Source organism: Festucalex cinctus, chromosome 5, assembly GCF_051991245.1.
Source record: "Festucalex cinctus isolate MCC-2025b chromosome 5, RoL_Fcin_1.0, whole genome shotgun sequence".
Taxonomy (NCBI): Eukaryota; Metazoa; Chordata; class Actinopteri; order Syngnathiformes; family Syngnathidae; genus Festucalex; species Festucalex cinctus.
Window position 1 is genome coordinate 19,952,979 of NC_135415.1, and position 27,908 is coordinate 19,980,886.

The 27,908-nt window shown below is 41.3% G+C and overlaps 2 protein-coding genes across 3 annotated transcripts; one reads left to right on the forward strand and one right to left on the reverse strand.

Moving 5' to 3' along the window:
- pi4kab (phosphatidylinositol 4-kinase, catalytic, alpha b) lies at positions 1 to 27,908 on the forward strand. Of its 2 annotated transcripts, XM_077521033.1 has the most exons (55): positions 1 to 193; positions 1,561 to 1,677; positions 2,018 to 2,111; positions 2,961 to 3,049; positions 3,300 to 3,372; positions 3,446 to 3,711; positions 3,788 to 3,854; positions 5,136 to 5,284; positions 5,376 to 5,441; positions 5,524 to 5,620; positions 5,714 to 5,905; positions 6,008 to 6,108; positions 6,546 to 6,675; positions 7,212 to 7,341; positions 7,433 to 7,528; positions 7,635 to 7,818; positions 8,113 to 8,216; positions 8,395 to 8,563; positions 8,651 to 8,701; positions 12,763 to 12,871; positions 13,199 to 13,335; positions 13,420 to 13,553; positions 13,785 to 13,867; positions 13,945 to 14,015; positions 14,086 to 14,210; positions 14,297 to 14,378; positions 14,476 to 14,559; positions 14,726 to 14,815; positions 14,972 to 15,091; positions 16,159 to 16,173; positions 16,268 to 16,360; positions 17,628 to 17,784; positions 17,865 to 17,992; positions 18,146 to 18,304; positions 18,420 to 18,571; positions 18,648 to 18,755; positions 18,848 to 18,975; positions 19,207 to 19,365; positions 19,444 to 19,523; positions 19,625 to 19,824; positions 19,925 to 20,015; positions 20,696 to 20,863; positions 20,974 to 21,027; positions 21,164 to 21,284; positions 21,366 to 21,495; positions 22,618 to 22,761; positions 22,858 to 22,928; positions 23,516 to 23,622; positions 23,699 to 23,803; positions 24,794 to 24,919; positions 24,992 to 25,112; positions 25,208 to 25,367; positions 25,436 to 25,525; positions 26,930 to 27,013; positions 27,104 to 27,908. In XM_077521033.1, exons 1-55 carry the CDS (start codon positions 95 to 97, stop codon positions 27,153 to 27,155), a joined length of 6,312 nt encoding a protein of 2,103 aa, XP_077377159.1. In that variant the 5' UTR covers positions 1 to 94; the 3' UTR covers positions 27,156 to 27,908. The 2 variants fall into 2 exon arrangements, with proteins under 2 accessions (XP_077377159.1, XP_077377160.1); XM_077521034.1 differs by lacking the exon at positions 16,159 to 16,173.
- On the reverse strand, positions 8,989 to 12,692 carry serpind1 (serpin peptidase inhibitor, clade D (heparin cofactor), member 1). Its single transcript, XM_077521035.1, has 7 exons — positions 12,416 to 12,692; positions 11,975 to 12,248; positions 11,267 to 11,910; positions 11,036 to 11,184; positions 10,822 to 10,946; positions 9,521 to 9,665; positions 8,989 to 9,443 (listed from the first exon to the last, which is right to left on the reverse strand). The coding sequence occupies exons 2-7, from the start codon at positions 12,238 to 12,240 to the stop codon at positions 9,252 to 9,254; spliced, it is 1,521 nt and encodes a 506-aa protein (XP_077377161.1). The 5' UTR covers positions 12,241 to 12,248; positions 12,416 to 12,692; the 3' UTR covers positions 8,989 to 9,251.

Sequence of the window (27,908 nt, forward strand, 5' to 3'; positions counted from 1 at the left end):
TGCCCGTACTGCGGCTGGCAGAAGCGCGAGCGGCCGTTCTCTCTCGCTTGTTTCCCCTCCGCGCTGCGGAGAGTCGCCTGATGTGGAGGTAAACATGTCGGTGACAGGAGGTGGCCACAGAGGTTTTTATTTCAACACAGTTCTGTCACTGGCACGCTCTTTGGCCGCCCACCAGCCCGCGCCGGTAGAAAAGGTGAGCCAAGGCAACATGTTTCGATACAATTTGCTGTGTAAACATGAGCAACAGGACAAATGAGGTCCGCTTCCGCACTGGAGGCGACGGCGGCTTCTTCTTTTGATGGCTGGCTGACTTTTGACTTTGACAGGTGTTTTCCGTCTGAAATTATATTTCAGTGACTTTTCGCTTTTCTTCGCCGTGTCGGCATTTTACTTAGGGGGTTTTCGTTGTCTAGTTTGGCGTTGCGCTGCAGAGACTAAATAGTCCGTGTTCATAAGCGCTGCAGTCAAACAGGTTTGAGGTAACCGTGTTGCAAGCAACCTTATTTATTTCATTCGCTAGTAAGGCTATTTTGGTGACAGTAATGAGGGGAAAAAAAGAGCAAAAATAAATTGGAGGTTGTGGGTTTGCAATTATGTATTCACTGGCTGTGTGACAATTTTGATTTGACTTACGTTTTTACACGTTTTGTGAATGAACAAGGGTACCTAATAATGCCATCCAATGAAGCATTCAAAATATCTTTCACTATACGCCACTGGCATAGATATTTGGTCAAAGAAAAAATATTTGGAGTAAATAAATATTACTTCTCTGACCAGTAACGTGAACTTAGATATAGATCTTGGGACTGCTCTCAAGCACATTGCAGGCGAAATGTAATTCAGATACCATTCAACAAAATATTTCTGATTATCATGTTTTACCATCACTGGGTATGTGTATCACTTTATCATCTATCTATCTATCTATCTATCTATCTATCTATCTATCTATCTATCCCTCCATCCCTCCATCCCCCCCCCCCCCCCCCCCACACACACACACACACACAGGGCCCGTACTCATTAGGGTCACAGGTGAGTTTATCCCTCCCTGCTGACTTATGTGGTTGACAGCTGAGCGGATCATAGCGCATAATGTCGATATACAACAACAAATCACACTGACACCCATGGACATTAATAAAGAATCTTCAATGACCCTACATGAATGTTTTTGGAAGCCAGAGTAAACCCATGTCAAACAGGGAGAATGTACATTACAAACTCCACACACAGGAAGGCCAGAGCCAGATGGCTCCAGCAAAAAATTACCGGTACATAAGGATTAATCCATGTCGCCAAGTTGAATTTATACTTCTCAATAGCCTGCATTCGTCTGATGCTTTACAAGAAACTCCTGTCTGGTTAAATACACTGTTATGTCATAATATATTCTAATAGATGGAAAAAAAAAAAAAGACAAAGTCTCTGTGAAATTTAAGCAGGATTTGCTATGTAGACATTCTTGGAGAATAATATCGGCAACTCTGCACACTCAGGGTGATCATTTCTGTTATTAATGTGCTAACAAAAATCAATTTCTTTGAGCCTTTTTAGGTCCAGAAGCTACAATGCATGTGTCCATTGGAGTCGCGAGGCGTGTTCTCTCTCGACGTGCGCCGCATCGATGCCGTCGTAGCGCTGGCTGTCTTTTTAGTGGAATCTGGCTTACAGGTGGGCTTCAGTGGTGCTGGACCTTTACATCATTAGCGATTTAGTGCACTTGTAACCACATTCTGCCGGGACTCCTCCAACTTTCTATCACCATGATAAGATTATACCTTTAATCTCATTAAGCCTGTGATTAGACATGCACCAGGCCTCGTAAGCGTCTAATCCACCATGCACTGAAACTCAGGAATCTTCCATCTAATTACTTTGAAATATATTCCCTTTATAAGTTGTTTGTTTCTGTGTGGCAATGTTTTTCTTACTTAAAACCTATCACTTGTTATTTGAAACAAAGTGCAGTTGTTTGCATTTGTGTGTGTAATTATTTGCCTTGTACCAACAGCACAAAGACACACTTGTTTCCTACTTGCTGAGCCTACTGAGAGGCCTCCCACGTGTCCAGTGGATCGAAGAAGGCTTGGGAAAGAAAGGAAAGGGTAAGGACAATCCTCTTATAGGCAACATTCCCCTTTTTAAGTGTTTCACTTGGATTCAGATATCAGTCGTCATCATTATCATAGGCAGCCACTAAGCACATTGATTCTGTTCACATGTCCACGGCCTTTCTCTACAATGCATCCAGAAAGTATTCACGCTTCTTCCACATTTTGTAATGTTACAGCCAGAGATTGGTATAGTACTAGTTGCCAAAAATTGTAGTACTTTTGTACGCAATTGTAGTCCGCACACCCTGAATACATTATTTAGCTTCATTCGTCAAACTGAATGTATGCTTGTGTTGGGGCTGGACATACTCAAAGAGTTCATTATGATGATTGTTTGGAATTGTCAGTGGATATTAATCCTGTCTTGAAGCAAGTGAGGCAAAATGTAGATCTGTTGATTCAGTCTCAACTCGGCTATCTAAAGATGTACAAGATGACGTCCGCTATGGAAGTTGAGAATTGAGATACACCCACGCAGACTTCTGCTATAGCAACTCCTCCGGGCATTGTTCTGCTTAGTGTAATACTTGCATGGTATTCGATGGGAATTCAAGACATCCTCAAAGAGAAGCTATTATTCCTTTGAATTGCATTAAAAAGATAACAAATATATTTGGTCTTTTTTTGTTTTCAAGGTAATGTCAAGAGTAGTCATCCCCAGTTTCTGTACGTTGCTGCTACCTTTATGAATGTATTCAGTTTTTTATTATTATTATTATTATTATTATTATTATTATTTTATTTTATTTTTTTATTTTTTTTATTTTTTTATTTTTTTATTTTTTTATTTTAATGTATGAATGACTTGTTTCTTTTTGTGTTTGGCCATGTGTTCTCCAGAGTTTCTCCCGGTTGCCGAAAACTTCAGCTTCTGTTTAGTGACTCTTTTAGCAGATGTGGCTCAGAGCGACCAAGACTATAGGCAAGAGGTAGGTCTTCTGCAGGTGTTGCAGGCAACACAACACAACTGATAAACTTTGGGGATATTTTTTCTAATCTATCTGCAGTTATATATATATATATATATATATATATATATATATATATTATATATATATATATATATATATATATATATATATATATACATTTCAGGTTGTAAGATCATACGCTTGGTCATGCTTTCGCTCCATCCTTTGTTGAGATGTAACTTTGCTCACTTGTCCTGATGTTCTGCAGATATTGAACACCATCGTAGAAGTCATGCAGTCATTGCAGGATATGTGCCAAACACCTGATAATCATGACAAAGGTATAAACACACACGCACCACATTGTAAAGTCACAGTCCTTCAGAATCCCTGAGAATTTCTCCCTATCTCTAGTCTACCTGTGCAGGTACATCGTGCCCAGCTTGTTCGGCATGACGCGAGCGTTTGGCCGCTACAGCGTCACAGATGAAGCCCTGTTGTCCAAGTTGTTCCCCAAACACTCGCCTCAGACTCATAATCGCGTCGCAGAGGAAACCGAGGGCGTGCGTCGCCGATCCTTCAATGACTTCCGGTCCATCATTCCCAACTCCTTGCTGACGGTGTACCAGAGTGACACGTTGCGCCGTCGCACTGCAACCAACCCTGACTCCTCTACAAAGGTATCCATTTTAGGAAATACGTTTTTGTACTTTGATTTTGTTAGGTTGGGGTTTTAAAACAGGTTCATTGTCATAGGTTTGTGCAGAGGCAGGAGGCCACTCACCCTGCTCACCCACCACACCTGGCCCACATTACTTTGAAGGTAAAACAGGCGCTAAAATGCAGCAAATGGCAGTACAGTATTACTTTTACGATGTGTTTATAATTGTGGTTGTAGTTTGTGATGTAGAACTGAACTCCATCATACTGAGAGCTGTTAATATTTTCATCTGTCTTAAAAATAAAGAATCCACAAATTAAAAACAGCTCTCAGTATCATGAAGTGCAATTCTACACCAAACTGGAGATGGTGATTGAGCCTGGTCATGAATAGCAAGAAATGATGCAGGCTTTTTTTTTTTTTTTTTTTTTTTTTTTTTTTCTTGACCGCTTATTCCTCACAAGGGTCGCAGGGGCTGCTGGCGCCTATCTCAGCTGGCTCTGGGCAGTAGGCGGGGGACACCCTGGACTGGTTGCCAGGCAATCGCAGGGCACACAGAGACGAACAACCATCCACACTCACAAGCACACCTAGGGACAATTCGGAGCACCCAATTAACCTGTCATGCATGTCTTTGGAATGTGGGAGGAGACCGGAGTACCCGGAGAAGACCCACGCGGGCACGGGGAGAACATGCAAACTCCACCCAGGAAGGTCCGAGCCTGGACTCGAACCGGAGACCTCAGAACTGGGAAGCGGACGTGCTAACCACTCGACTACCGTGCCGCTGATGCAGGCTTCAAATTTTTATTTTATTTTTTGTGGTCAGTCATGACTAAATTGATGACATCATTGGTATTTTTTTCAGGTGTCACTGAGTCATTCTCCCCCATCATATTCACTTGCACAGGCCCCACCCAATTGGCTCTTTCGTCCAATCAGATTTGGACACCTTCATTGCCTTGCAGAGTGTCAGAAATTTTCAAACTCAAGTGACACAACTGCAGGTGGAGGGGTTGTGCATTGTGAGCATGTTTGCATGTTAAAGGCTGATGGTTGAGAGGAACACTATTTTTCTTTCCTGCCATATAACTGTTAATTTTTACACTATAGAGGTTGTTGATCGACCACTGCTTGTCTACATTTCGTCGTCTAAGCAGACGCCACAGTATGTCACCTGTCTTTTGACAGTTACAGAATGGCTTTTGGTTAGCATAGTTGTTAACCCCTAAATGTGCCCCCACAATGTTACACTTAGAATATTTGGTTCAACTTCCAGAACCCATGACAATCTTAGGTCCTCCTGAAAATACAAAGCATCTCAAAGATGAGCAAACGAGATGTAGTAACACTAGTTTATTAAGTGTATCTAGATAAATCTTGCATTTTGACTGCTGGGCTCTTAGGTTTTTCCATCTATGTCCTTGTTCCCTGACATTCTAGGTTCCTACCTCCCAGACAGCAGCACAGTGGATCCTGACTACTATTTTTCCACAGTTAGCTCCAGTTTCTCTGTGTCTCCTCTCTTCCTGGGATCAGGAGAAAATGAGGTTGAGGTGCCAGTCGATCTGCTCCGGCAGCTCCTCACCATGGTCTGTGTCCACTCTAATGCCGATACCGTCCTATCGCACTTATCACACTGCAAAGTAGTTTCCTTAGACTGTGTCTTTTGTCCTCATTCAGGTGAAGACATTTGTTTCAGAATCTTTTTTGAAAACCCTTGACGCAACCATGGATGAAGTGGCAGGGGTAATTAGGATTTGCAATAAACTTGGAAAAAAAGTCACATTATGTATCTAATATGTTTTTGTCTCTCATGTTGGTCATGAAGTCTAACCCCGGAATCCACCTCTATTACAAAACCTTCAGTGACCCTCTCTACGTGTGTGTGTTCAAAATGCTGAGGGACACCCTATACAACATGAACGGTAAAACACTCATGCTTATTAAATCCATATTTATTCCTTCAGCCAGTGAAATACTTGAAGCCACTTGACTTTGTGACACTTTTTGGATGTCAGCTTTACAACCGGGTTATGTGCGGGAAGTCCACGACTTTGTCCTGGAACAATTTAGCAGCAGTCAGTCGGAGCTGCAGCGGGTACTTCATGACGCGGGGGTGTTGCCGGGGGAACAGAGCCCCCTCAAGCTCCGTTGCCAAGCCAACGCAGCCTGCGTGGACCTCATGGTGTGGGCCGTCAAAGATGAGCAAGGTAATCGATCTCTAGCCTGGAGGGTGGCCAGTGTTGAGGTGAGGTGAATGTGTGTGTGTGTGTGTGTGTGTGTGACTTTAACCCATGTTGTTTAAAAAACAGGAGCTGAGAACTTGTGCACCAAATTGACCGAGAAGCTTCAGTCAAAAACCTCGAGTAAAGTCATCATCGCTCACATGCCCCTGCTCATCTGTTGCCTGCAGGTAAAACAACTGAAATAACTAGACTAAGTGCAATTGCTGGAAAAATTGCGAGGGAATGCTGAAAGCTGAATGCTAATCAATGAATGCTAGGCTGAATGCTTATGAAGGAAATTGAAAGATAAATTATGTGAAAATTACAAAGTATGACTTGTATTTGAAAGATAAATGAATAAAAAGAACTATTGAACATAGGAGGCGTGAATATTTTAAGCAAGTTGAAATTGTTATGGAAAAGTGCTAATTAATGATATCCATTGGAAAAATGCAAAAAAACAAAAAAAATCACTCAATAGAGCCACGTAGACATGCATTACCCTCTATTAATTTAGATGGTAAAGTGGAACTAATGATATCCAATGGAAAATTGGGGGGGAAAAAAACCAAAAAACATTTTCAAGTCAATTAATTTTAATCACTGTTGTTTCTGTGATTGTCAGGGCCTGGGGCGTCTTTGTGAGAGGTTTCCTGTGGTGGCTCACTCGGCTACAACATCTCTTAGGGACTTCCTGGTGGTTCCTTCACCTGTCATCATCAAACTCTACAAGTACCACAGCCAGTACAGCACAGGTACACAAGCTCTAGCGTGCACAGTAAACGATATTTTTCAAAGCAGGTAAATTTGCACCCAGCTACAGTTATGAACAAGTAGAGCACTACAACACACAGGGATTAGATAACTGTCATTTCCTGATCTGTGTCTCATCCAGTATTGATTAGTACACAGTGTTCATTGGCCAGTGGCAAAAAGATACATCACCCGCTGTGTTCTGCTACACAGTCAATCAATCAACTCCCAACTTTGTCAAACAAACGTTGCTGGTGCACATTAGAGTGTCATACGAAAAATCAAACTATTGTTAACCTGGCAATGTTCTAAGTAGCATATTGATCAGCTGAACTGTTCATAGAAGTGTTAAACGAAGTTAACCGCTGAATAGTGAAGTTGAAAAACAATAAATTGTGTTTTCACCTGTAACGTGATGATCATGCTGAGGAGATTATTGAATGCGTTTGGGAGTTGACTTCTTAACAAGACATAAAAGGGACTGCTAGCTTACTTCATTTTACAAGTACATTATATTTTTCTCTGGTTTGAAATCAAGGCACTGGAGAAATCAGGATCAATGTGACCAATGAGCACTCTCAGTCCACAGTCAACATTCTGTCCAGCAGGAAAGACCAGCAATCCATGTACGAGCAGCTCCGAGACATTTCCATCGACAACATCTGCAGGTCAGTCACAAATAGCTGATTCAGATTCGTTAAGAGAAAATGATCTATAGTAGTTGTTAAAAATATTGAGGATTCGTCTTTGTCTGCCCAGATGTCTGAAAGCTGGTCTTACCATGGACAACGTGATCGTGGAGGCTTTTCTTGCTAGTCTGTCTAATCGTTTGTACATTTCACAGGAGAATGACAAGTGAGTAACCTTCATATCTGCGTCATATCTGATTTTCATTTGGAATATCAACAGTGAGCTCTTTTTTTTTTCTTTTTTTTTTTTAAACTTCTTGTCTCCCTTCCAGGGATGCGCACCTCATCCCAGATCACACCATTCGGACGCTCGGCCACATCGCCGTTGCCCTGAGAGACACGCCGAAAGTGATGGAGCACATCCTGCAGATCTTGCAGCAGAAATTCTGTCAACCTCCGTCCCAGCTGGACGTACTCATCATAGACCAGCTGGGCTGCATGGTCATTACAGGGAATGTGAGTCCAAATGACCATCTGGCTTCCTCTACTGCTTTTGTTCTATTTAAAAGAGCAGTCTTGGCTCTGACTCATTTTGGAAAAGGTTTCGTGAAAATAGAACTCGGAGTACTCTCTATCTCTAATTTGTTGTTGTTGTTGTTGTTGTTGTTGTTTTTAAACAAAATGCAAAAAAATGTAAAAGCACTTGTGGATGTACTGAATGTGTTTAATTAGACTGTGACATTATGAACCTACGAAGCAATTTCACTGCATAGATGTTGTTAAATATTGTTTACATTTTCTGTGCTATAGCAATATATCTACCAGGAAGTTTGGAACCTATTTCAACAAATCAGCGTAAAGGCCAGCTCAGTTGTCTACTCGGCTACTAAAGATGCCAGAGATCATGGCTACAGGTGAGTGTCGGTGCTGCTTTTGTCAGTATAAACTAGTGATAGACCGATATGGCCACTTCTACCATAACATGCATCCAATTACCACTGGACAGAATGCTATTAGGTTGCTCATAAACCATACACGCTGAATAATAAAAATGTGTTGGTCATGCTCGGCTTGTTTCTATTTTCTCTCAAGGCACTGTTCTCTGGCTGTGATAAATGCTTTGGCCAACATTGCTGCCAACCTGCAGGGGGAGCAACTGGTGGATGAACTCATGGTGAACCTTTTAGAACTTTTTGTCCAGCTGGGCCTGGAAGGGAAGCGAGCCAGTGAGCGGGCGTCAGATAAGGGGCCAGCGCTCAAAGTATGTGTTTGGATACATCTACATGCATGCGCCACGTAACCTTTGGTATCAGAATACAAAAAAAAAGTTTCTGTCATCTTTTTACAGGCATCGAGTAGCGCTGGGAATCTGGGCGTTCTCATCCCAGTGATTGCTGTGGTGAGTTGGTACCTTTTGAATTCATAAGTAACATTTCTGACTTTATGGTGAATGTGAATTCAAGCTATTTGTTAGCATACTAGGCAATGAATAAATATTTATGTAGTTGTCTGCGGTGCAAACAGCTGTTAATAATATCACAAAAAATAGATTTTACAATTTTGAGTCTCTCAAAGTTGCTCTTAAGAGACACATTTTGCAAATAAGAAGTTGCTTATTGAGCATACAATATCATATTTTGTCCTTTTAATACAACTGTGTGCTCTATTATAATGGACAATCATGAAATATTTTATATTTATATCTACTTTTGTTTTTATTTGAATCTTGAAGGAGGAAATTTCTCCACAAAAATCACTGCAAAAAAGATAAAACACTGACACACAAACTCACCTTGACAATCTCAATTTTCAGTTACACAACAACCACACTCTTAAGGTGACTTCTCCCTTTTACATTCGTGTTTTGCACTAGAGAAAGTGTGTTCATTCACATGACCTACCCCAACTCTGACATTGGAAGGAACAATTGGAACTGCATTTTTTCAAATTTAGTTTTGTGCCGGGTTGGCCACTCGGCCCATGAACACAACGCAGTCCGTACGGTGCTCGTAGATGAGGAAGAGGAACGGGTGGTCCACTACGAAGCGGATCTGGGAGGAGAGAGGCATGAAGCCCACCTGGGTCAGAGCAGCCGCCTCCGTTCCTTCCTCGTTCACAGTGATGGTTCCTTGGTGCTTAAGCTTGATGAGAATTCATAAAAATCAGTCAAAGCTACTTCTCTCCTCTGCTGACTTTATAGCGAGTTCTGCCGACTCACCCAGTTCAAAGCCACCTTTTCTGAGGTCATTCCAGAAAGGTCTGCGCCATCCTGGAACAAGTCAGTCAGACCCATCTCCTTCAGATTCGCAATCAAGTCGTAGTTCTGCTCCAGTTTAAAGCGAGGTAGCACCACCTCACGGGTCCTGCAGGGAGTCCATAAATGTGCATCTTACAGACATGCTTGTGTCCAAAGAGCTCCAAAATCTTGGGCTACAACCATCATTTTTTCCCCCCCATTTGCATTAGTTCTCCCCAGGAGTACTACCATAACATAGTCATGGTTACATATCTCAGGTCTAAACTAGAGGTGCACCGATCACAATTTTCCGGCCAATCACAGATAACCGATCTTTTAAAAAGTCTGACCTGCCGATGCCGATTATTTATTTATTTTTATTTTTATTTTTTTTTCATAACAAGCAGCATATACCTTCAATGTTCCAATCTTATTTTATTGGAAAACATTGCACAATATCGGTGAAATAATACAAATGGGTTGTTTTAACTGCACATGAATTTGTTTTCTTAAATAAAAATGAAAATCTTAGTCATCTCAGCAGAAGAGGACAGTGGCTGTCTTTTTCAGACATCTGAGGAGTGAGATGAGATTGGTGGAAAAGATCGGTTCATTTTTAAGGGATCAGCCGATCACTGATCTCCAAAAATTAAGGAAATTGGGGCCAATAAATTGGCTGGCCGATCGATCGGCCGTGATCACCCTTAGTCTAAACTATGGAGGACCAAAACTGCTATATATATATGTATATATATATGTATATATATATATATATATATATATATATATATATATATATATATATATATATATATATATATATATATATTACTTTTTGTATTTAATTTTTGAATTAATTTTTTTATATATACGGTTTTATTTTCACTTTTATTTATTTAGTCGTTTATTTTTAATTTTGGCACTTTTGGCCCTCCATATAAACACTAAAACAAACATGTTGCCCTGTGGAGTTTGTTTGTGATTTGACAGTCTGCAGATAATCCATGTGACCTGGAATTGGAATTGGTATCAGCCGATCCCACTCGTAGATAACCAGTATTGGAATCAGCAGCATAAATGTCTGGAACATCCCAACATATTTTCTCTTAACGCAACGAAGATGCCTTGCTCAAGGGCACTGCTCGGAAGTTAAATACTGTAATCCCCTGAGCAATATTTCTTATCTGATCTGGAACGTTAAACCAAGTTCCCAAGTGCAAGACTGAGCTACTGCTACTCACAATCTTGTGCAATTTCTCATTTGCCGGAAGGACACTACTGACCTGTTGGTCATGTTTTTGAGCCACTTGTTGACCACTGTGGGCGAGATCTCCTGCTCCAAGTTCCTCATACCTGTTATCTTCCTCGGCAAGGCGATGAGCATGCTGATGTCTCCTGAGTACGGAAGCTGAAAAGTCCAGCATAACACTACTCAGATCATCTGCCTTTTCGCGTCTCCATTGTCATGTCTCAAAATGGAGGAATCCTGCAACTCGCCTGTAGGATGTCACAGTCTAGTTCGTGGTCGGCAGCGGCCAGGTAGTTCCCCTTGTTGGTCATCATCGGCACTCGTACGGTTGTCTTGTCATTCACTCGGAAGTTGCGGTAGTGGGTCATCTCTTTGGGGAATTTCTGTTCCCATGTTCCTGGTAGTACAAGAGTGAATGGTTGTATGGTGTGTTGTGATTGAAGCATGCTTGAGAAGTCCCTTTTAAAATATATACCCACCTTTAAAGTATAAATAGTTGAGCAGCATAAGCACCATATTCGGGTCTACGCTCTTGAGCGGCTCCTTGATGAGTCCCTTAGTGATCTTTAGGATTCGACTGTTGGCCTTGTTCAAGAAGGCAGCGTCGCTAAAGTCCACAGATTGCGGCTCTGCGAAATAATAAGCCTTCGTCTCTGCACGGAATGTATCTTTCACCGACACGTTCTTCTTTACGTAGACGTCGTTGACGGAGCGGAGCGTGTAGCCATAATTTCTCCGGAAGAGCCTGTGGGTCAACTTCCTGAAAAGTTTATGCACTGTGCTGTTGTCATAGTGACTGCTGGCGTTGACAAATTCGGCGAACCCCAGAACTTTGTAGATCTGTTCCTGGGTCGCGGGTCCGCCTCCTAATGACATCATTCCCATGGCGATGGAGATCCCAGCAGGTGCGAGGAGAATGTTGTCGCTCTGGTTGACATCGTTACGGAGACTTCGATAGAGGTTGAAGCCGAAGAGGGCATTGGCGATGTTGAGGCGTTGGAGGCGGGAGCGGCCGTGGAAGAGCCGCAGGAGTCTGGCGCGACGAATCTTTGGGTCGGACGGTTCGGCGAATATGTCAATGTCGGGGGCGGGAGTGGCAATCTCGTCAATCTCATCCCCTTCACTGGAAAACGATGAATTTGTCATACATGCATGCAAATAACGAATGGTCTCAAAACAATACTCACATGTAGTCGTCACTGCCTGCAGACAGGATCTTATCAAAATCAATGTAGTCTTGGTCTTCAAAGCCATCAAACACCAGGTCGTTGGTGATGGTGTTTTCTTTGTGGAACTCCAAGGGGATATCTTCCATATCCCCTGCACCGTTTGCTTGAAATCCTCTGGGGTCCGGGTTAGATTGACTAAAGTGTGAACTGAGGTCTTTGATGCCAGCCAGTGCTGGACTAACCAGTAGGCAGGCCACAGAGACGATTGTGACTATCAACTGCATCCTGAAGGCTTCGCATGGAACAAAAGGAGAATGGAAAAACAACAACAACAACAAAAAAAGACTTGTTAAATAGACACACAATACCAAATCAAGATATCAAATTAAATTAGGTCTGAAAAATACAAGTGAAAAAGTTTAAACATGAGTGCATCTCCATGTTTCTCCTTGGCCTTACCTTCGCTGTGTGCTGCTTTTGTGTTTGTGAGGTGCAAGCAGTGAATTGAATACAAAACTGAACTTTGACGTGGTCTCCTCCTGAACAAATAGACCAGATCAAACAGACTCAAAAGTCCTGCATGTGACTGAATAACATTTCTCTTAACTCAGTTCAACTTTTCTGTTAACAATAGTGGATACTTGTCTCAATACCCAAACATATATAAGAAAATAATGATCTAATGTGTGGATTGGTTCAATTCTTGATTTTCTTTTCGGTATAACTATTTATCCAAATGTAGCCTTTTCATGACTTGTGTTTTTCCCCCACCCCAGCTGAACTATGAACATTTCTCTACCTCACAGTTGACCAGACGACTGCCGCCAATCAAAGAGGCTAAGCCCCGCCTCCAGAAGCTGTTTCGAGATTTCTGGTTGTACTCAGTGGTGATGGGTTTTGCTGTGGAAGGATCAGGTTGGATGAAAAGCTACAGTATATTGCAACTTTATGCATGACTCATTCGGCACAGTTCTATTTTTTTATTTTTTATTTTTTTTTTGGGGGGGGGGGGCGTATTCAAGTAGCTGAATAGTCTGGTGCACATGCATACCACAATAGACTTAACCGTAATGATGAACATGTTTTTAAGTGAAAGTCAGTCAAAACTATAACCGTAATAGATTTCTAAAAACATTTGATTTAATACATCCCATCAGATTGAAAGGTATCTGTTGACTATTAGTAGTTTTAAATATTTAATATGGTGATGGCTCATAATGTATCTGCTCTCTGTCTTTGCAGGTCTCTGGCCCAAAGAGTGGTATGAAGGTGTTTGTGAAATTGCTACCAAGTCTCCTCTCCTGACCTTCCCCAGTGGAGAGCCCCTTCGCTCAGAACTGCAGTACAACTCCGCCTTGAAAAATGACACCGTCACACCGGTAGTGCTGAGAAAGCAACAGTCTTATCATTCCAGCACGTTACTTGTGTGACTGCGGTATTGAAAACGTCTTTTCCTCCTCCAGGCAGAGTTGAACGATTTGCGAGCGACCATCAACAATCTCCTGGACCCCTCCCCAGAAGCATCTGCTCTTATTAACAAGCTTGACTTCGCCATGTCCACCTACCTGCTCTCCGTCTACAGATTAGAATATATGAGGTCTGCACCATGTTCTGAGACAAAATCTCTTCCTCAGTTAGGACCCGAATACGAATATGTAGCTTGCACTGTTGATTTACTAAGCTTGTGATCTTTTACTAAGATCTTAACTTCATGTTCACTCGGCCTAACAGATTGTGCCTGCTTTTGACCACTTGAAATATTTCCCAGCCACTACATCAGTGTGTTGACCAAGCATGTGCTGTGCTTCTATCATTTGCACCCTTGCAGGATGTTACACTCCAACGATCCTGACCGCTTCCAGGTCATGTTCCGCTATTTTGAAGACAAAGCGATTCAGAAAGACAAATCTGGTGAGCGCTTTATGCGTTGCATCCACGTCTTCATCTCTTCACAAAGGCTTATCTTCCCCAAATTTCTCTTTCATCAGGAATGATGCAGTGTATCATTTGTGTCGGCGACAAGGTGTTTGATGTTTTCCTCCAAATGATGGCTGACAAGGTGAGTGTGACTTCTCCCAAGAGCGGAACATTTGCGTTTTATTCACCAACATTTCTCATTTATGTTAAAGCCAAAGACCAAAGAGCACGAGGAGGAACTGGAGCGTCATGCCCAATTCTTGTTAATTAACTTCAACCACACCCACAAGAGGATCCGCAGGGTGGCTGATAAATATCTTTCTGGTTTGGCCGAGACGTGAGTTGTCCTTACTGTTGCTTCGACTACATCAAACATGTTAAAAATTCTTGTTTTTGTAAGCTCTATCTGCCGGCTTTTACCAGATTCCCACATCTGCTTTGGAATGGCCGTGTGCTGAAGACCATGTTAGACATTTTGCAGACCCTCTCGCTCTCTCTAAGTGCAGTAAGTATCAGGGAAGGTTGTTGTTGTACAAAATAGGAAGACACTGGTGTAATAATATGGTTAAAAGTGATACATCAAATGTTTGCCACTTATTCAGGACATCCACAAGGATCAACCTTATTACGACATTCCGGATACCCCATACAGCATCACTGTGCCGGATACGTATGAGGCAAGAGAGGTAGGTTTTTGTGTCCACTAGAGGGAAGCACAATATTGGTTTAGAAACAAATTGGTACTCGCACACCACTTTGCAAATTACTGGCATAATTATTTCTATTGTACGTTAATGACATGTCTTTATTTTGCCCCACTTGCTGATTATTATTGTTTATTTTATTTCTCAGAGTATCGTGAAGGACTTTGCTGCTCGTTGTGGGGAGATCCTGAAAGAAGCGATGAAATGGGCCCCTTCAGTCACAAAGTCCCACCTGCAGGTTTGTAATTTCTCACAACAACATGAACTCAAAGATGTTTACCCAGAATGTGTCTCTCTCAGGAACGCACACACTGCGGATACACCACATATTGTTCCAACATCGGGTTGTTTCAAGTTGTTCATCTTCTTGTCTCCTCTTGCATGTCTCGAGCAGGAGTACTTGAACAAGCATCAGAACTGGGTGTCGGGTCTGTCCCAGCACACGGGCCTGGCCATGGCCACAGAGAGCATCCTGCACTTTGCCGGCTACAACAGGCAAAGTACCACACTGGGCGTGAGTCTCACGCACGCACGCACGCACGCACGCACGCACGCACACATACACACATATATGGGGTCCATTTGTCTGCAAATGAGCCCTTTTTGATCGCTGCAGAGGTTTAGATTCACCGCACAATCAGTATTGCATAGTTCCATTTTCAACAGTGCTTAATCTGTTACAGTGAAACTAGAGTCTACCTTAGATAGGTGAGGTTTGTACAAACAAGACTGATCACCTACTGTATCAATCATAGGACGGACACATTGAGACAGACAAACATAAGCAGCAGCTTTCACACCTAACATGTATGTTAAAGGTATTCTGTGCCAATAAATATTACACCTGGGTTAGGTTAAGTTAATTGAACTTAAACGTTACTATTGTATAAAATCTAGCAAACTACTGTTTTGATAAATACCATCTAATTAATTAGCTTTTGAACCTAACAGCAAACGTTAGCTGCTTGCTCACATTTGTTAGTTGTGCCTACATTGTGCTTAGTATATGTGCATGTCGATGTGTTTATTGAGTTGTATCATCTGTTAACTTAGATATTTATAATAATGTTTATTGCTCATATCAATACACATTTGATATACAGTATATCTGATTTCAAATTTGTCACTGACTGACTGAATGAAAACATGTTTAATCGCATATCTCACATATCTCCATCAAGTTTATATCAGTTTATTTTATTATTGCTACATTTCTTATTTTACAAGAGGCTTTTGTGTACTTACACATGAAAAAAAAAGTTCCTCCTATTACAAACTAGATTTGAGTGTGACTTACAACTTTAATGACTTACCAATGCATGTGTACACTAGTATCGTGTGTCCATGTTGTTGTGCGTGCGGCATACGTGTTCGTCAGCTTGCTTTCCGCTATTTGCGCCTTTCATTTGCTTCATTTGTTTTATTTGTCTCTATCAAACCGTATCCTGGTTGGTTGGCTGCTTAACGGATTTTGCTGGTTACCTGGTTACTTGGCTGCAATGGAAATGGTGGGTTGTATGGCTGGATGGTTGCCCATGTGGCTAACGGTTATGCTGGTACCTCCTCTGGCCCGCACCGTAGGCTGCGTTCCCTCAGGTTGGTGTGAACAATGAATACGAGCGAGTAAGACGGGGCTTGCCACACTTGTCGACTGCTGAGCCACAAGTGACATTTGTGTTTGCCTCTCCAGACCACCCAACTGACAGAGAGACCTGCATGTGTGAAAAAAGATTACTCCAACTTCATGGCGTCTCTCAACCTGCGCAACCGATACACTGGAGAGGTATGCGGTACTTTTTTTAAAATCCTGCGCCCACGTTGATTCAAAGTCACAACGTTGTCTAAAGGTGTCATGTAAGAGTTTTAAGAATGCTTTTGAAAGACATTTGAGGTATTCATTAAATTAATAGTTTTTTATTTTGTTTATTATTGTGGCGGTAGTCAGGGGCATAGCTAGTTATTTGGGGGTCCACATCAACATGGAACTAAGTGCATTTCCTCAAATTTGTTCATACCTTCTGCCTGTCAAACTAGTATCACCAAAGATATTGCATATTAATCAACTAAAAAGTGTGAATATGAGAACATTCTCCCATTCTTCTCTGAGCTTCCTTAATATCCTTTGTTCTGTATTTATTTGACAAAACAGTATTACTTATTTGACATAAGCAAAATACGATTTACAGTATATTTTTATATTATTATTTTATTATTAATATATATTTATATATATTTAATATATATAAATAATATAATATATATTTTATATATTATTATTATTATTATTTATATATTTTTTTTATTTTATATTTTATATGAACCAGGCGTGTAAAGCGATTACATTTTTTATTCATAATTAATCGCATGACTTGAGTAGTTTACTCACGATTATTCGCAAATTTTATATCTGTTCTAAATGTGCAATAAAATGTACAATAATAATGATATTAAAAATAATAGTTTTCATACTCTTGTTAACATAAAAGTGGAAACAATGTTTAACGAATAGAAACATGGCTGCATCTTTAAGTTATTGATACAGTCATTTAATAACAATTCATAAAATTTAGTTAAAATTAAAAAGCTGTCATGTACTGTAAAAAAGTGTGATATTGATTTGCATTGAGGTCATTTTTCTGCTACTATGTGGCATAATTGCATTTATGAGACAGCGGTGACAGCTCAGTGCAGTTTTCTTTTCATATTAAGTGCTATCGAATCTTTAACATGAAGTAACTTGTGAAATTTCGCACATTTTTAAAATCGTAAAATACTATTTGACCCTGTCTCCACAAATATATGGATTATTATGAAATTTATTACTGCTAAATTTTGACATGAACGTGTCTACTGCTTTGCGACTGGAATTCCCAGTACAGACTTTCCAAGTAAGGGGCAGTCATTAATCGCGCATTAAACAAAAAATAGTGGCTTTAAAAAAACTTTAAATTAACTCAAAATTAACCCACTAATTTTGACACCCCTAATATGAACTCGTACATTTTTGTTGCAAAATCTATAAAAGTTCTTAAATGTGTTTGTGTTCTGAGGTGGCCGGCATGATCCAATTTTCCGAGGCGACGCACAGCCAGTCAGACCTGAACAAGTTGATGATTGAGCAGATGATGAGTGCTCTAGACAGCCGAGATCCAGAAGCTTTCACCCAGGCCATGTTCAAGATGGCAGCCTTGCTTATAATCACCAGAAGTGAGTCATTCCGCACTAACAATGTGGAAACTGTCCAACAATTCAATTTTGTGCTAAATGGAGTCCTCCTTTGCAATCAGACTGCAACCCTCAGCTGCTGCACCATCTGTGCTGGTCGCCCTTGAAGATGTTCACTGAACATGGCATGGAAACGGCCATCGCTTGCTGGGAGTGGCTTCTGGCGGCGCACAATGGGGTCGAAGTGCCAGTGAGTGTCACTCTGCTTGGATTATGCGCTACATAGAACGAAAAAAATAATAATAAAAAAAAATATATATATATATATATATATATATATATATATATATATATATATATATATATATATATATATAACTTGTCGTGTTTCCTTTGTGTCCAGTTCATGCGTGAGATGGCGGGCGCTTGGCAGATGACGGTGGAGCTGAAGATGGGCTTGTTCTCCGTCGCCAAGGAGGAGGCGGGCCCTCTGGCCGTGTCAGAAGAGAGCCAGCCTGCACCCTGCGCACCTGACGTCATACCCCACTTCTTATGGATAGAGGTCAGTGACGCTGTTCAGCACACTTACAGGATATCTTTTCCTGGGATTCAATTTTTTTCATTCAGTCAAGACTTCTTTGGGGTCAGGTCCATGGTTTGCTTTTTTCTTCTTCCAGTTTCTGGTGCAGAGGTTCGAAATAGCCAAATACAGCAGCTCGGACCAGGTGGAGATTTTTACCACCATCCTGCAGAGGTCGCTATCTCTGAGCGTCGGAGGAGCCAAAAGCAACCTGAACACGCACGTCGCCGCCATCGGGCCGAGATTTCGGTGTGCTTCAAAAGACTATCGTCAGTGCTAGACACAATAATAAGATTATTGTGCTAACTCTGTTTTATTATTGTAGACTACTTACTCTGGGTTTAACTCTCCTGCATGCTGACGTGGTGACAAACGCCACCATCAAAAACGTGCTGCGGGAGAAGATCTATTCCACAGCTTTTGACTACTTCAGGTAGAAATGATGGGCGTTGCAGGGGAGGAAAGAAAACTTGTCACTGTATTAATTTGTTTTTGTTTGTTTTTTTCCCTGACTCTTGCTTGTAGCGTCAATCCCAAATTTCCCACTCAAGCTGACCAAAGGTTGAGAGAAGACATCAGCATCATGATCAAGTTCTACGCTTGCCTGCAGTCTGACAAAAAGTATCTTGCTGCCAATCAGCTGGTTCCACCAGGTTCAACACTTTAAATATAGGCTACTGTACACCGACTGGCCAAAATATTAGGTACTCTTTCAAAATACAGTGAGGTCAAGCAAGTGAGTACCGGTAAAAACAAATTATTACTGTTTTACAGTGCATCTCTGGATTCTGCAGGTGTATCTAATATTGTGGCGAGAAGGTGTTGTTTTCTCCGTGGTCTGTGGTGCACCAAGGTGCTAAATGCAATTATTTGGCCTTGTTTAGATCCACAAGACATGTCGGTGAACAGCTTGTCAGTGATGGCGGTGACGGACAGCCGCAATAACCTGGATGCGGCGATGGGTCAGAGGCAGCAGGTGGCTCAGGGATGGATTAACACCTACCCACTGTCCTCTGGGATGTCCACCATATCCAAGAAATCTGGTGAAAATCATGCACACTATCTCTACTTGTGTAAAAAAAAAAAGAGATTGCTGATACATTTCTCTTGGAATGTTTAAGGCCTCTCCAAAAAAAGCAACAGAGGCTCTCAACTGCACAAGTACTACATGAAACGTCGTACCCTCTTATTGGCTTTACTGGTAACTATATTTGATCACACTGTCTATATTCACGCACAAAAAAGGCATCAAATCATGCTTCTTCTTTTTTTTTTTTTGTCTGTCGCTTTCCTGTCTCGTAGGCCAGCGAGATTGAGCGGCTGACGACATGGTACAACCCCTTGTCAACTCAAGAGCTCGCCATCGCCACTGAGCAGTCTGTGGAGACCAGCATCGCCAACTGGAGGTCCAAATACATCAGCTTGACGGAGAAACAGTGGAAGGACAACGTCAATCTGGCGTGGAGCATTGCACCCTACCTGGCGCTGCAGCTACCTGCCAGGTCTGCACGACGGGCTTCGGTTCCTAATACGCTCGATAAATAAAATGTCATGAATATGACAAATACAGATTATCTGACTGACCCAATGTTCGCTTCTCAGGTTTAAACACACTGAAGCAATCGTGTCTGAGGTGACACGTCTGGTGCGTCTGGATCCAGCTGCTGTGTGCGACGTCCCTGAAGCCGTCAAGGTGAGTTGTTGTGGACCTGGCGTGTTGCAATGCAACAGAAAAAAAGAGAGCAGGAAAGGCCCTTGTTCAAAGTAGTCAAGTAATTATAAAGCCAAATGTGTCATCATTAAATACAAGACATTTTGAGCTCTCTATTTAATGAGTGTAATATTTTTTTCCCTTAAAACCCTGATGTATATGATCTGACACATGCATTGCATGGATAATCCATTAGAGGGCAGTATCACCCATTTGATGGCTTTTCTAGCGACCTTGCAAGATAACCGCAATTGAAAAAGGAGACACCTATACTTAGGTAGCTCAAGGAAAGAATGTAGTGTATGTATGTATGTATTTATTTATTTATTACAACTTGAGGTAAAATGTGTTTTACTGAAGGCCTTTAATCTGTATCATTTGCATTTTAAATGCAATGATAAAATCTTGAGTGCAAGTGCTTTGCCGTGAGCCAGAATTTCTCAAGGGAAAGGTTTTTCATAATGAGGTGATGCTCCACTCCCTCCAGATTCCTTCCAAAGCGCTTAATGGATGTTTTAATGAGTCTCTCACATGTGTAATGAAGAGTAAAAGACAACATGTCACTCATTGCCTTCACCATTCAGAAATTGCTCCTTCTTGACACCCTGTAGTTGATTCCAGCCATTTTAGTTTTGATGTAAAACACGTGCATTTCTCCACAGTTCCTCGTGACGTGGCACACAATCGACGCCGACTCTCCCGAGCTGAGTCACATCCTGTGCTGGGCGCCCGCAGATCCACCAACGGGACTGTCCTACTTCTCCTCCATGTACCCTCCTCACCCACTCACGGCACAATACGGGGTCAAAGTGCTCCGCTCTTTTCCTCCCGTACGCTCACACCTGTTCACCTGTTGCGGTTGTATTTTTTTTTTTTTTTTTTTTTTTTTTTTTTAAGTGTCGGTTTGAACTTGTAACATCTTTCGACTGCTTTTTTCTAGGACGCCATCTTGTTTTACATTCCACAAATTGTCCAAGCACTTCGTTATGACAAGGTGAATAAGTTTTTATATCTAAACATAATATAGACTAAAGCTAGCAAGATTTTAATGAATGTAGCCTCACTATACTAGCGTTCACGTTTGGTTGTTGCAACCCAGTCTTGGTATCTGCATCTGTGTCATGGTCTAGATGGGTTACGTGAGGGAATACATCATGTGGGCCGCTCAGAAGTCGCAGCTCCTCGCCCATCAATTCATCTGGAACATGAAGACCAACATCTACCTGGACGAAGAGGCCCACCAGAAAGACCGTGAGAGATAACTCTTGAAAGAAATGTAAACGCAAAAGCGTGCACAAAAAAAAACGTAATCTTCTCTCTCCCCGCCTGCAGCCGACATTGGTGAGCTGTTGGAGCAGATGGTGGAGGAGATCACAAGCAGCTTGTCTGGACCGGCCAAAGACTTCTATCAGCGAGAGTTTGACTTTTTCAATAAGATCACCAACGTGTCGGCCACTATCAAGTACGAACACACACAAATGCACATCACAAAATTTAAGATGGAAATAACCTTTGTGTGCTTATTTTAACCGTAAGAGCCTTGGAATGGCTTCAGCAAGGGAACATTTAAAGGGTTAGTCAACCCAAACACATTTTTCTGACAATAATATGCTCTATGCAGCACCACTAGTCTAAATATGGTTAATATTGCATTAGTAGAATATGAGTTAGGCAGCAAAATCCAGCAGTTTTTATCAATACCAGAAGGCGGCCATTTTGCCACTTGCTGTCGAGTAAAATGACATCACGATTGCTCAGGTCTCAGGTAACAACTAATCACAGCGCAGCTTCAGAAAAGCTGTGACCTGTGATTGGTTGTTGCCTGAGCCCTGAGCACCTGTGATGTCCTCTTCAGACAGCAAGTGGCAAAATGGCTGCCTTCTGATATTGATAAAAAAATAAAAAAAACGGCTGGATTTTACTTCACAACTCATATTCCACAAATGTAATATTAATCAGAATGTAATTTTAGAGTAGAGAGGTCACATATAACATATTGTCAAAAATGTTTAAGGTTGACTTCCACTTTAAAAAGGTAGAGAAATGTATTGGACGGCATGATTAGCAAACATTTAAATCTGATGTCTGTTTAGTTTTGTTTTGGTCCATCAAGGAAATGGAGTAAAAAGTGAAGAAATGTTTAATAAACTATTGTACAAAACCTTCAAGAAGGAATAGACTCACGTCACCAACAAACTGTGCCCTCTTGATAATTGCATTGTTTACAACATGGAGTTTTCCCGCGTGTTGTCATGTTTTGCTCGTCTCCTGCCTTGAGCTACTCGCGCTCCCCTTCCGAACCACCTTGGCTGATCATTTCCGAAGTGTTGTTTGCTTTGACGTCCCACCGATTACACGCCGGTCTGGAAGCTGCTCACTGAAGCTAATTATTTGTACCGCTCAGCGATGACAAAACTCCCCTCTGTTCTCATTACAACAATCATGGCAAATATCCAGAGGCGAATGTCCCTCCCTTGTGGACAACAACAGAACCGAGCTGTCACCTGTGGTGTGAAATCATCCTGTGAGATCATCCCATGCATGCTGATGCTCACATCACTTTGTTTGTGTTTGGCTCAATCAGACCTTATCCCAAAGGGGAGGAGCGGAAAAAGGCCTGCCTGGAAGCACTGTCCCAAATCAAAGTCCAGCCTGGCTGCTATCTGCCCAGTAACCCAGAGGCCATCGTGTTAGATATCGACTACAAATCAGGGACCCCAATGCAAAGGTGGGCCCCATGTTTGCGCTGAACATTCAACATTCATTTACCACACGGATGCATGTCAAAAATTAACACCAAACCTTGTGTCAAAAATGTGCCTAGTGCTGCCAAAGCTCCTTACCTGGCCAAATTCAAAGTGAAGAGGTGTGGCGTCAGCGAGCTGGAAAAAGAAGGTAGTGTCACTGATGCTTATTGCAGCTGGGTATCGATTCGAATTTCCTCAATCGATTTTATTTCGACTCACAAGAGTTCAGCTTGATTTCATTTGGATTTTTTCCAATTAGATCCTATCCGATTCAATTCAATCGATATTAATGAATAATCAAACATCAATTCTCCTTAAAGATCAAGGACATGATTAAAAATTGCATTTTGTGAAGTTCAATTATTTTTTTTAAACCCAGCCCTAAGGTGTGTTGGGTCATCCATGGGAAATTTTTACTAAGAAAAAAAAAATTCACAGGTCACAAGCGTTTTAAAGACAGTCATCCAAATCTGTTTTGACCAATCATGGCTCAGCTTCAGAAAACAGATGAGCCGTGATTGGTCGTTGAGAAAAGGTGATGTCATTTTCAGTCGACAGCAAGTGTCAAAATGGCCGCCCCGAGATAAAACGGGTGGATTTTGCTGCCTAACTCGTATTCCACAATCTTAATATTAATCAGAATGTCGTGTCTAGACTGCATCGAACATATTGTCAAGAAAATATTTGGTTTGACTTCTCTTTGTAATTAAAGCAATCCCTGCAAATTCCCTTCAGGTCTGCGGTGTCGCTCCGACTCTGCGGATGAGGAGAAAAGTGAAGAGGAGGCCAAGCGAATCTGCTGGCAGGCGGCCATCTTTAAAGTGGGCGACGACTGCCGACAAGTACTGACCTTCCGCCGACGCGAATCCAACGTTGCCGCCATTTTATTTCATACTTTTGTTTTTGTTTTGTGTTTAGGACATGCTAGCGCTTCAAATCATCAGCTTGTTCAAGAACATCTTCCAGCTGGTGGGCTTGGACCTCTACGTGTTCCCTTACAGGGTGGTGGCCACGGCTCCAGGAGTAAGACAAATTCAAAACTAACTAGAGCATGCACTTTCTGTAGAAATTGCGTGAGAAGGCTGTGAGGCAGAATAAAAAACAAGTATTATCTGGAATGATGTTGAAGGATATTAAATGACATGGAATGATAGCTGAACATGTTGAAGTTGAAATCCTTTGAATCCATCAAGAAATGTTAAAGGAGGAACAACAGTGGAATTATAATAATAAAGTTGAAGGAAACAAAGAATACAAGAAAGGAGCGAGGGAATGAGTAAGCCATGGAGTAAGGCGAGAGGAATTGAGTAACAATGGAGGAGTAATGAGCGAGGAATCGAATAAGCAATGGTGTAAAAAGCGTGCAGTCAAGTAAGCAATGGAATAAGGATCACTTCCTGTTGAAATCAGGCCACTTCCAGTTCACTTCCTGTTGAAATCAGACCACTTCCTGTTGAAATCAGGTCACTTCCAGTTCACTTCCTGTTGAAATCAGACCACTTCCTGTTGAAATCAGGTCACTTCCAGTTCACTTCCTGTTGAAATCAGACCACTTCCTGTTGAAAACAGGTCACTTCTTGTTGAAATCAGATCACTTCCTGTTGAAATCAGATCACTTCCTGTTGAAATCATGCCACTTCCTATTGAAATGATGTAAATGTGTAACGTTGAATCTGCCATTGGGAATGAATGGGGAATAGTAAGTACAAAATCGGGAATTGTGGGTCAATTGGTGAGTTTTTGGAATAAAAAAAAAAATGGATCTAACCATGGCTTAAATATTTGGAACGTTAAATTTGGAATGGCAAAAATCAAATGAGTGACATGTTGAATCTGACATTGAGAATGAATGGGGAATGTTAGGGTACAAAATTGCGAATTGTGGGGGTAAGGTGTGAATTTTGGGAGTGACGTAAATGGATCCCATCATGGCGTGAATATTTATAATATGTTAAAATTGGAATGGCGATAATCAGATGAATGTCATGTCAACTTGTTTTATTTTTATCCCAGTGCGGCGTGATCGAGTGCATTCCCGACTGCAAGTCTCGGGATCAGCTGGGCCGCCAGACGGACTTCGGCATGTACGATTATTTCCGCAACCAGTACGGCGATGAATCCACGCTGGCCTTCCAGAAGGTAACGCTTTGTTTGTCGCCAGAAAGCAGCCCGCCACGAATGAGACTCGCCACTTCCTGTTTGTCCTCGCAGGCGCGCTACAACTTCATTCGCAGCATGGCGGCGTACAGCCTGCTGCTCTTCCTGCTGCAGATTAAAGACCGGCACAACGGCAACATCATGCTGGACAGCCAGGGGCACCTCATCCACATCGGTGTGTTGGTCGCAAACTATAATCCAAAACTTTTGTTGTTTGGTGGGAAATCTTCCCTATCTGCTGACACTTTTGGGGCACTTTTTGATCCGCAGACTTCGGCTTCATGTTCGAAAGCTCGCCCGGCGGCAACCTGGGCTGGGAGCCCGACATCAAGCTGACGGACGAGATGGTGATGATCATGGGCGGCAAGATGGAGGCCACGCCCTTTAAGTGGTTCATGGAGATGTGCGTGAGGGGTTACCTGGCAGTCAGGTGAGTAGCGCGTACCTCAAGTAGTTCCCGTTGCAACGTGATTGGCACTGACAGACGTCAGAATTTAGACCCTACATGGACGGCGTGGTCTCCTTGGTGAACCTCATGTTGGACACGGGGCTCCCCTGCTTCAGAGGGCAAACCATCAAGTTGCTCAAGTGAGTTGACATTTGATTTTTTATTTTTTATTTATTTTTTTTTAATGTAAGAGCAGAACACAGTTCAGTTTGTTTATTCTAAGATCAGGTTCACATTTTGCACAAGGATTTTTGTTATATTATATTTCTAATGTTTTATTTTCGGTGGTGGCAGCAGTTTGTCAACAAAGTGTTTCAGGCTGTTTATTGCCGCTTCCAGTTCAACTTTACTGTGTAAACGTAACAAAGGTAACTACACTTTTGTATTTACACAAAACACAGAACTTTGCCTTACTAAGTAAGCACTTCTAGCTTAATGCTAACATATAATGGGAAATACAATTGATGTGCTATGAAATTAGCATTAAGTAGGTATAAAACCTAAAACAGAGTAACCAGATTTAAGCATAAACAATACGAACACATGCAGACAGGCTGTATATCAAGGTTATTTTAGTTAACTAAAACTAATGAAAAAACTGAAACTAAAATTAAAAAAAACAATTTCGGTACGAAATAAAGTAACGAAAACCAACTGAAACTACATTTTATGTTTACGAAACTAACTAAAACTAACAATAATTATAGCATTAATGTCCTTTGTTTTAGTCTTTGGTAAATAATTTAACACATGAGCTTTTGGGGATGATTTTAAATGTGATAATAAGTAGATTTATTTTGATATTAACCGGACGTTTGAAAGCGTGTCACTCAAAAGTGATGTCATCTCGGAGCAGCCGATAGAAAAGCACCTTCAGATGATGTCATGTCACTCCCATGATGTTTTTTAAATATTGCGCACAAGTAATACACTTTCAAAAAAAACTAAGCATTTATTAAATAACTAAAACTAAAAAAAATAACAGAACCACCCTGAAAACTAATTAAAACTAATTAAATTAAAAAACAAAATTCAAAGTAAAAACTAACTAAAATGAAAAATTCCAAAATTATAATAACCCTTCTGTATTTACTGTTAACAGTTTTTACAAGCATGTGTTCTTTATCCTCTGTGAAGAACTACAATTACTACAGTTTTGTTGTGACAATATTCTGTTGTTTTTATAAAGTACATATACAGTAGAGTGCTATTTTTCGTGTTAAATACAAACCTTTTTTGTTTGTGTTTTTCTTAAGGTGGTTGGAATAGATTAATGGCATTTCCGTTCATTTGAGTGGGGAAAGATGATTTGAGATGGAAATGTTTTGAGTTACTTTCATTTCTATGTCAGGGTGCAACTAGGGTGCCTGTTTCTCTGTAATCTGTTCCCGCTTATTTGCTTTTTAAAAAAAAAAAAAACACTCCTCTATTGGTGTATTTTTATTTAGTTTGTAACTTTGTACCCAAGCCCTGTCTAATGGTAAACGAGTGCATTGGTGTCAAGGAAGTACGTTGAAGTGATGTTGACTTTGCGGTGGTTGCAGGCAGCGCTTCAATCCGGGTTTAAGTGAGAAAGAAGCAGCTGCCTTCATCATTAAAGTGATCCAGAACTGCTTCCTGAGCAGCAGGTTCGTCACAAAACTCCTCACTCACATTTTGCTTCCATCAAGTCAAATATTCACCACCGCACCATTTCTTCTTTCGTTATTCTCCCGCAGGAGTCGAACCTACGACATGATCCAGTATTACCAAAACCAGATCCCCTACTAAACGCTTGTGCCTGAGCATGTGCACCACCAGCTGGCATGCATGCGTGTGTATGTGCGTGCCTTTAAATGAATAACGCTCGACATTGATGACAGCGGCTCCTTCAACATCACATTGTTTGATGTCGTCTTGCCTTTTTTCTTTCCGCGGATGAAGTCGTTTATTTCCCTTCTGAGCTAAGTGTTGTTATTGACCAATGAATATACTGTTGCATCTTGAATTGTGTGCACTCAAATCTGATGTTAGTTTGCAAGTTCATTCAAAATGTGCCAATTTTAAATGATTGTTGATAAAAATGTGATTGTTTGGTAGCGACCCGTGTGGCCTATTCTGGCCTCTTGTACTTACTTCTTGTACTGCACTCGTCTTTTTTCAAGGACCAATCAGAGGATCGGTACTCGTCTGGTTCATAGCACTGTCGGTGGTTGCCGTGGTGATGCTGCACTAAATTCTTCCAAAGGGAAGAGTTGCTTTTGTTTGGATGAAGGTGACAATTTAAATGTTGCATGAAGAAGTTCCGTTCAGGTCCGCTTGCCGTGAAGATTTTTGGTGAATGTTTTTCAGATGAGTCAAACATACCATGCGCCACTTGTTAGTTGTAATGTCACTATTTGTAAAAGAAATCTGCATCTCTTTGTACATTTTTAGGCGTGACCCATTCTCTGTCTCCTTTTTCTATATATTTATGCCTTTTGAATCAGAATGCATAAGATGTCAAATCAAATAAAGAATATATTAATTTAAAGAAATGCGCAT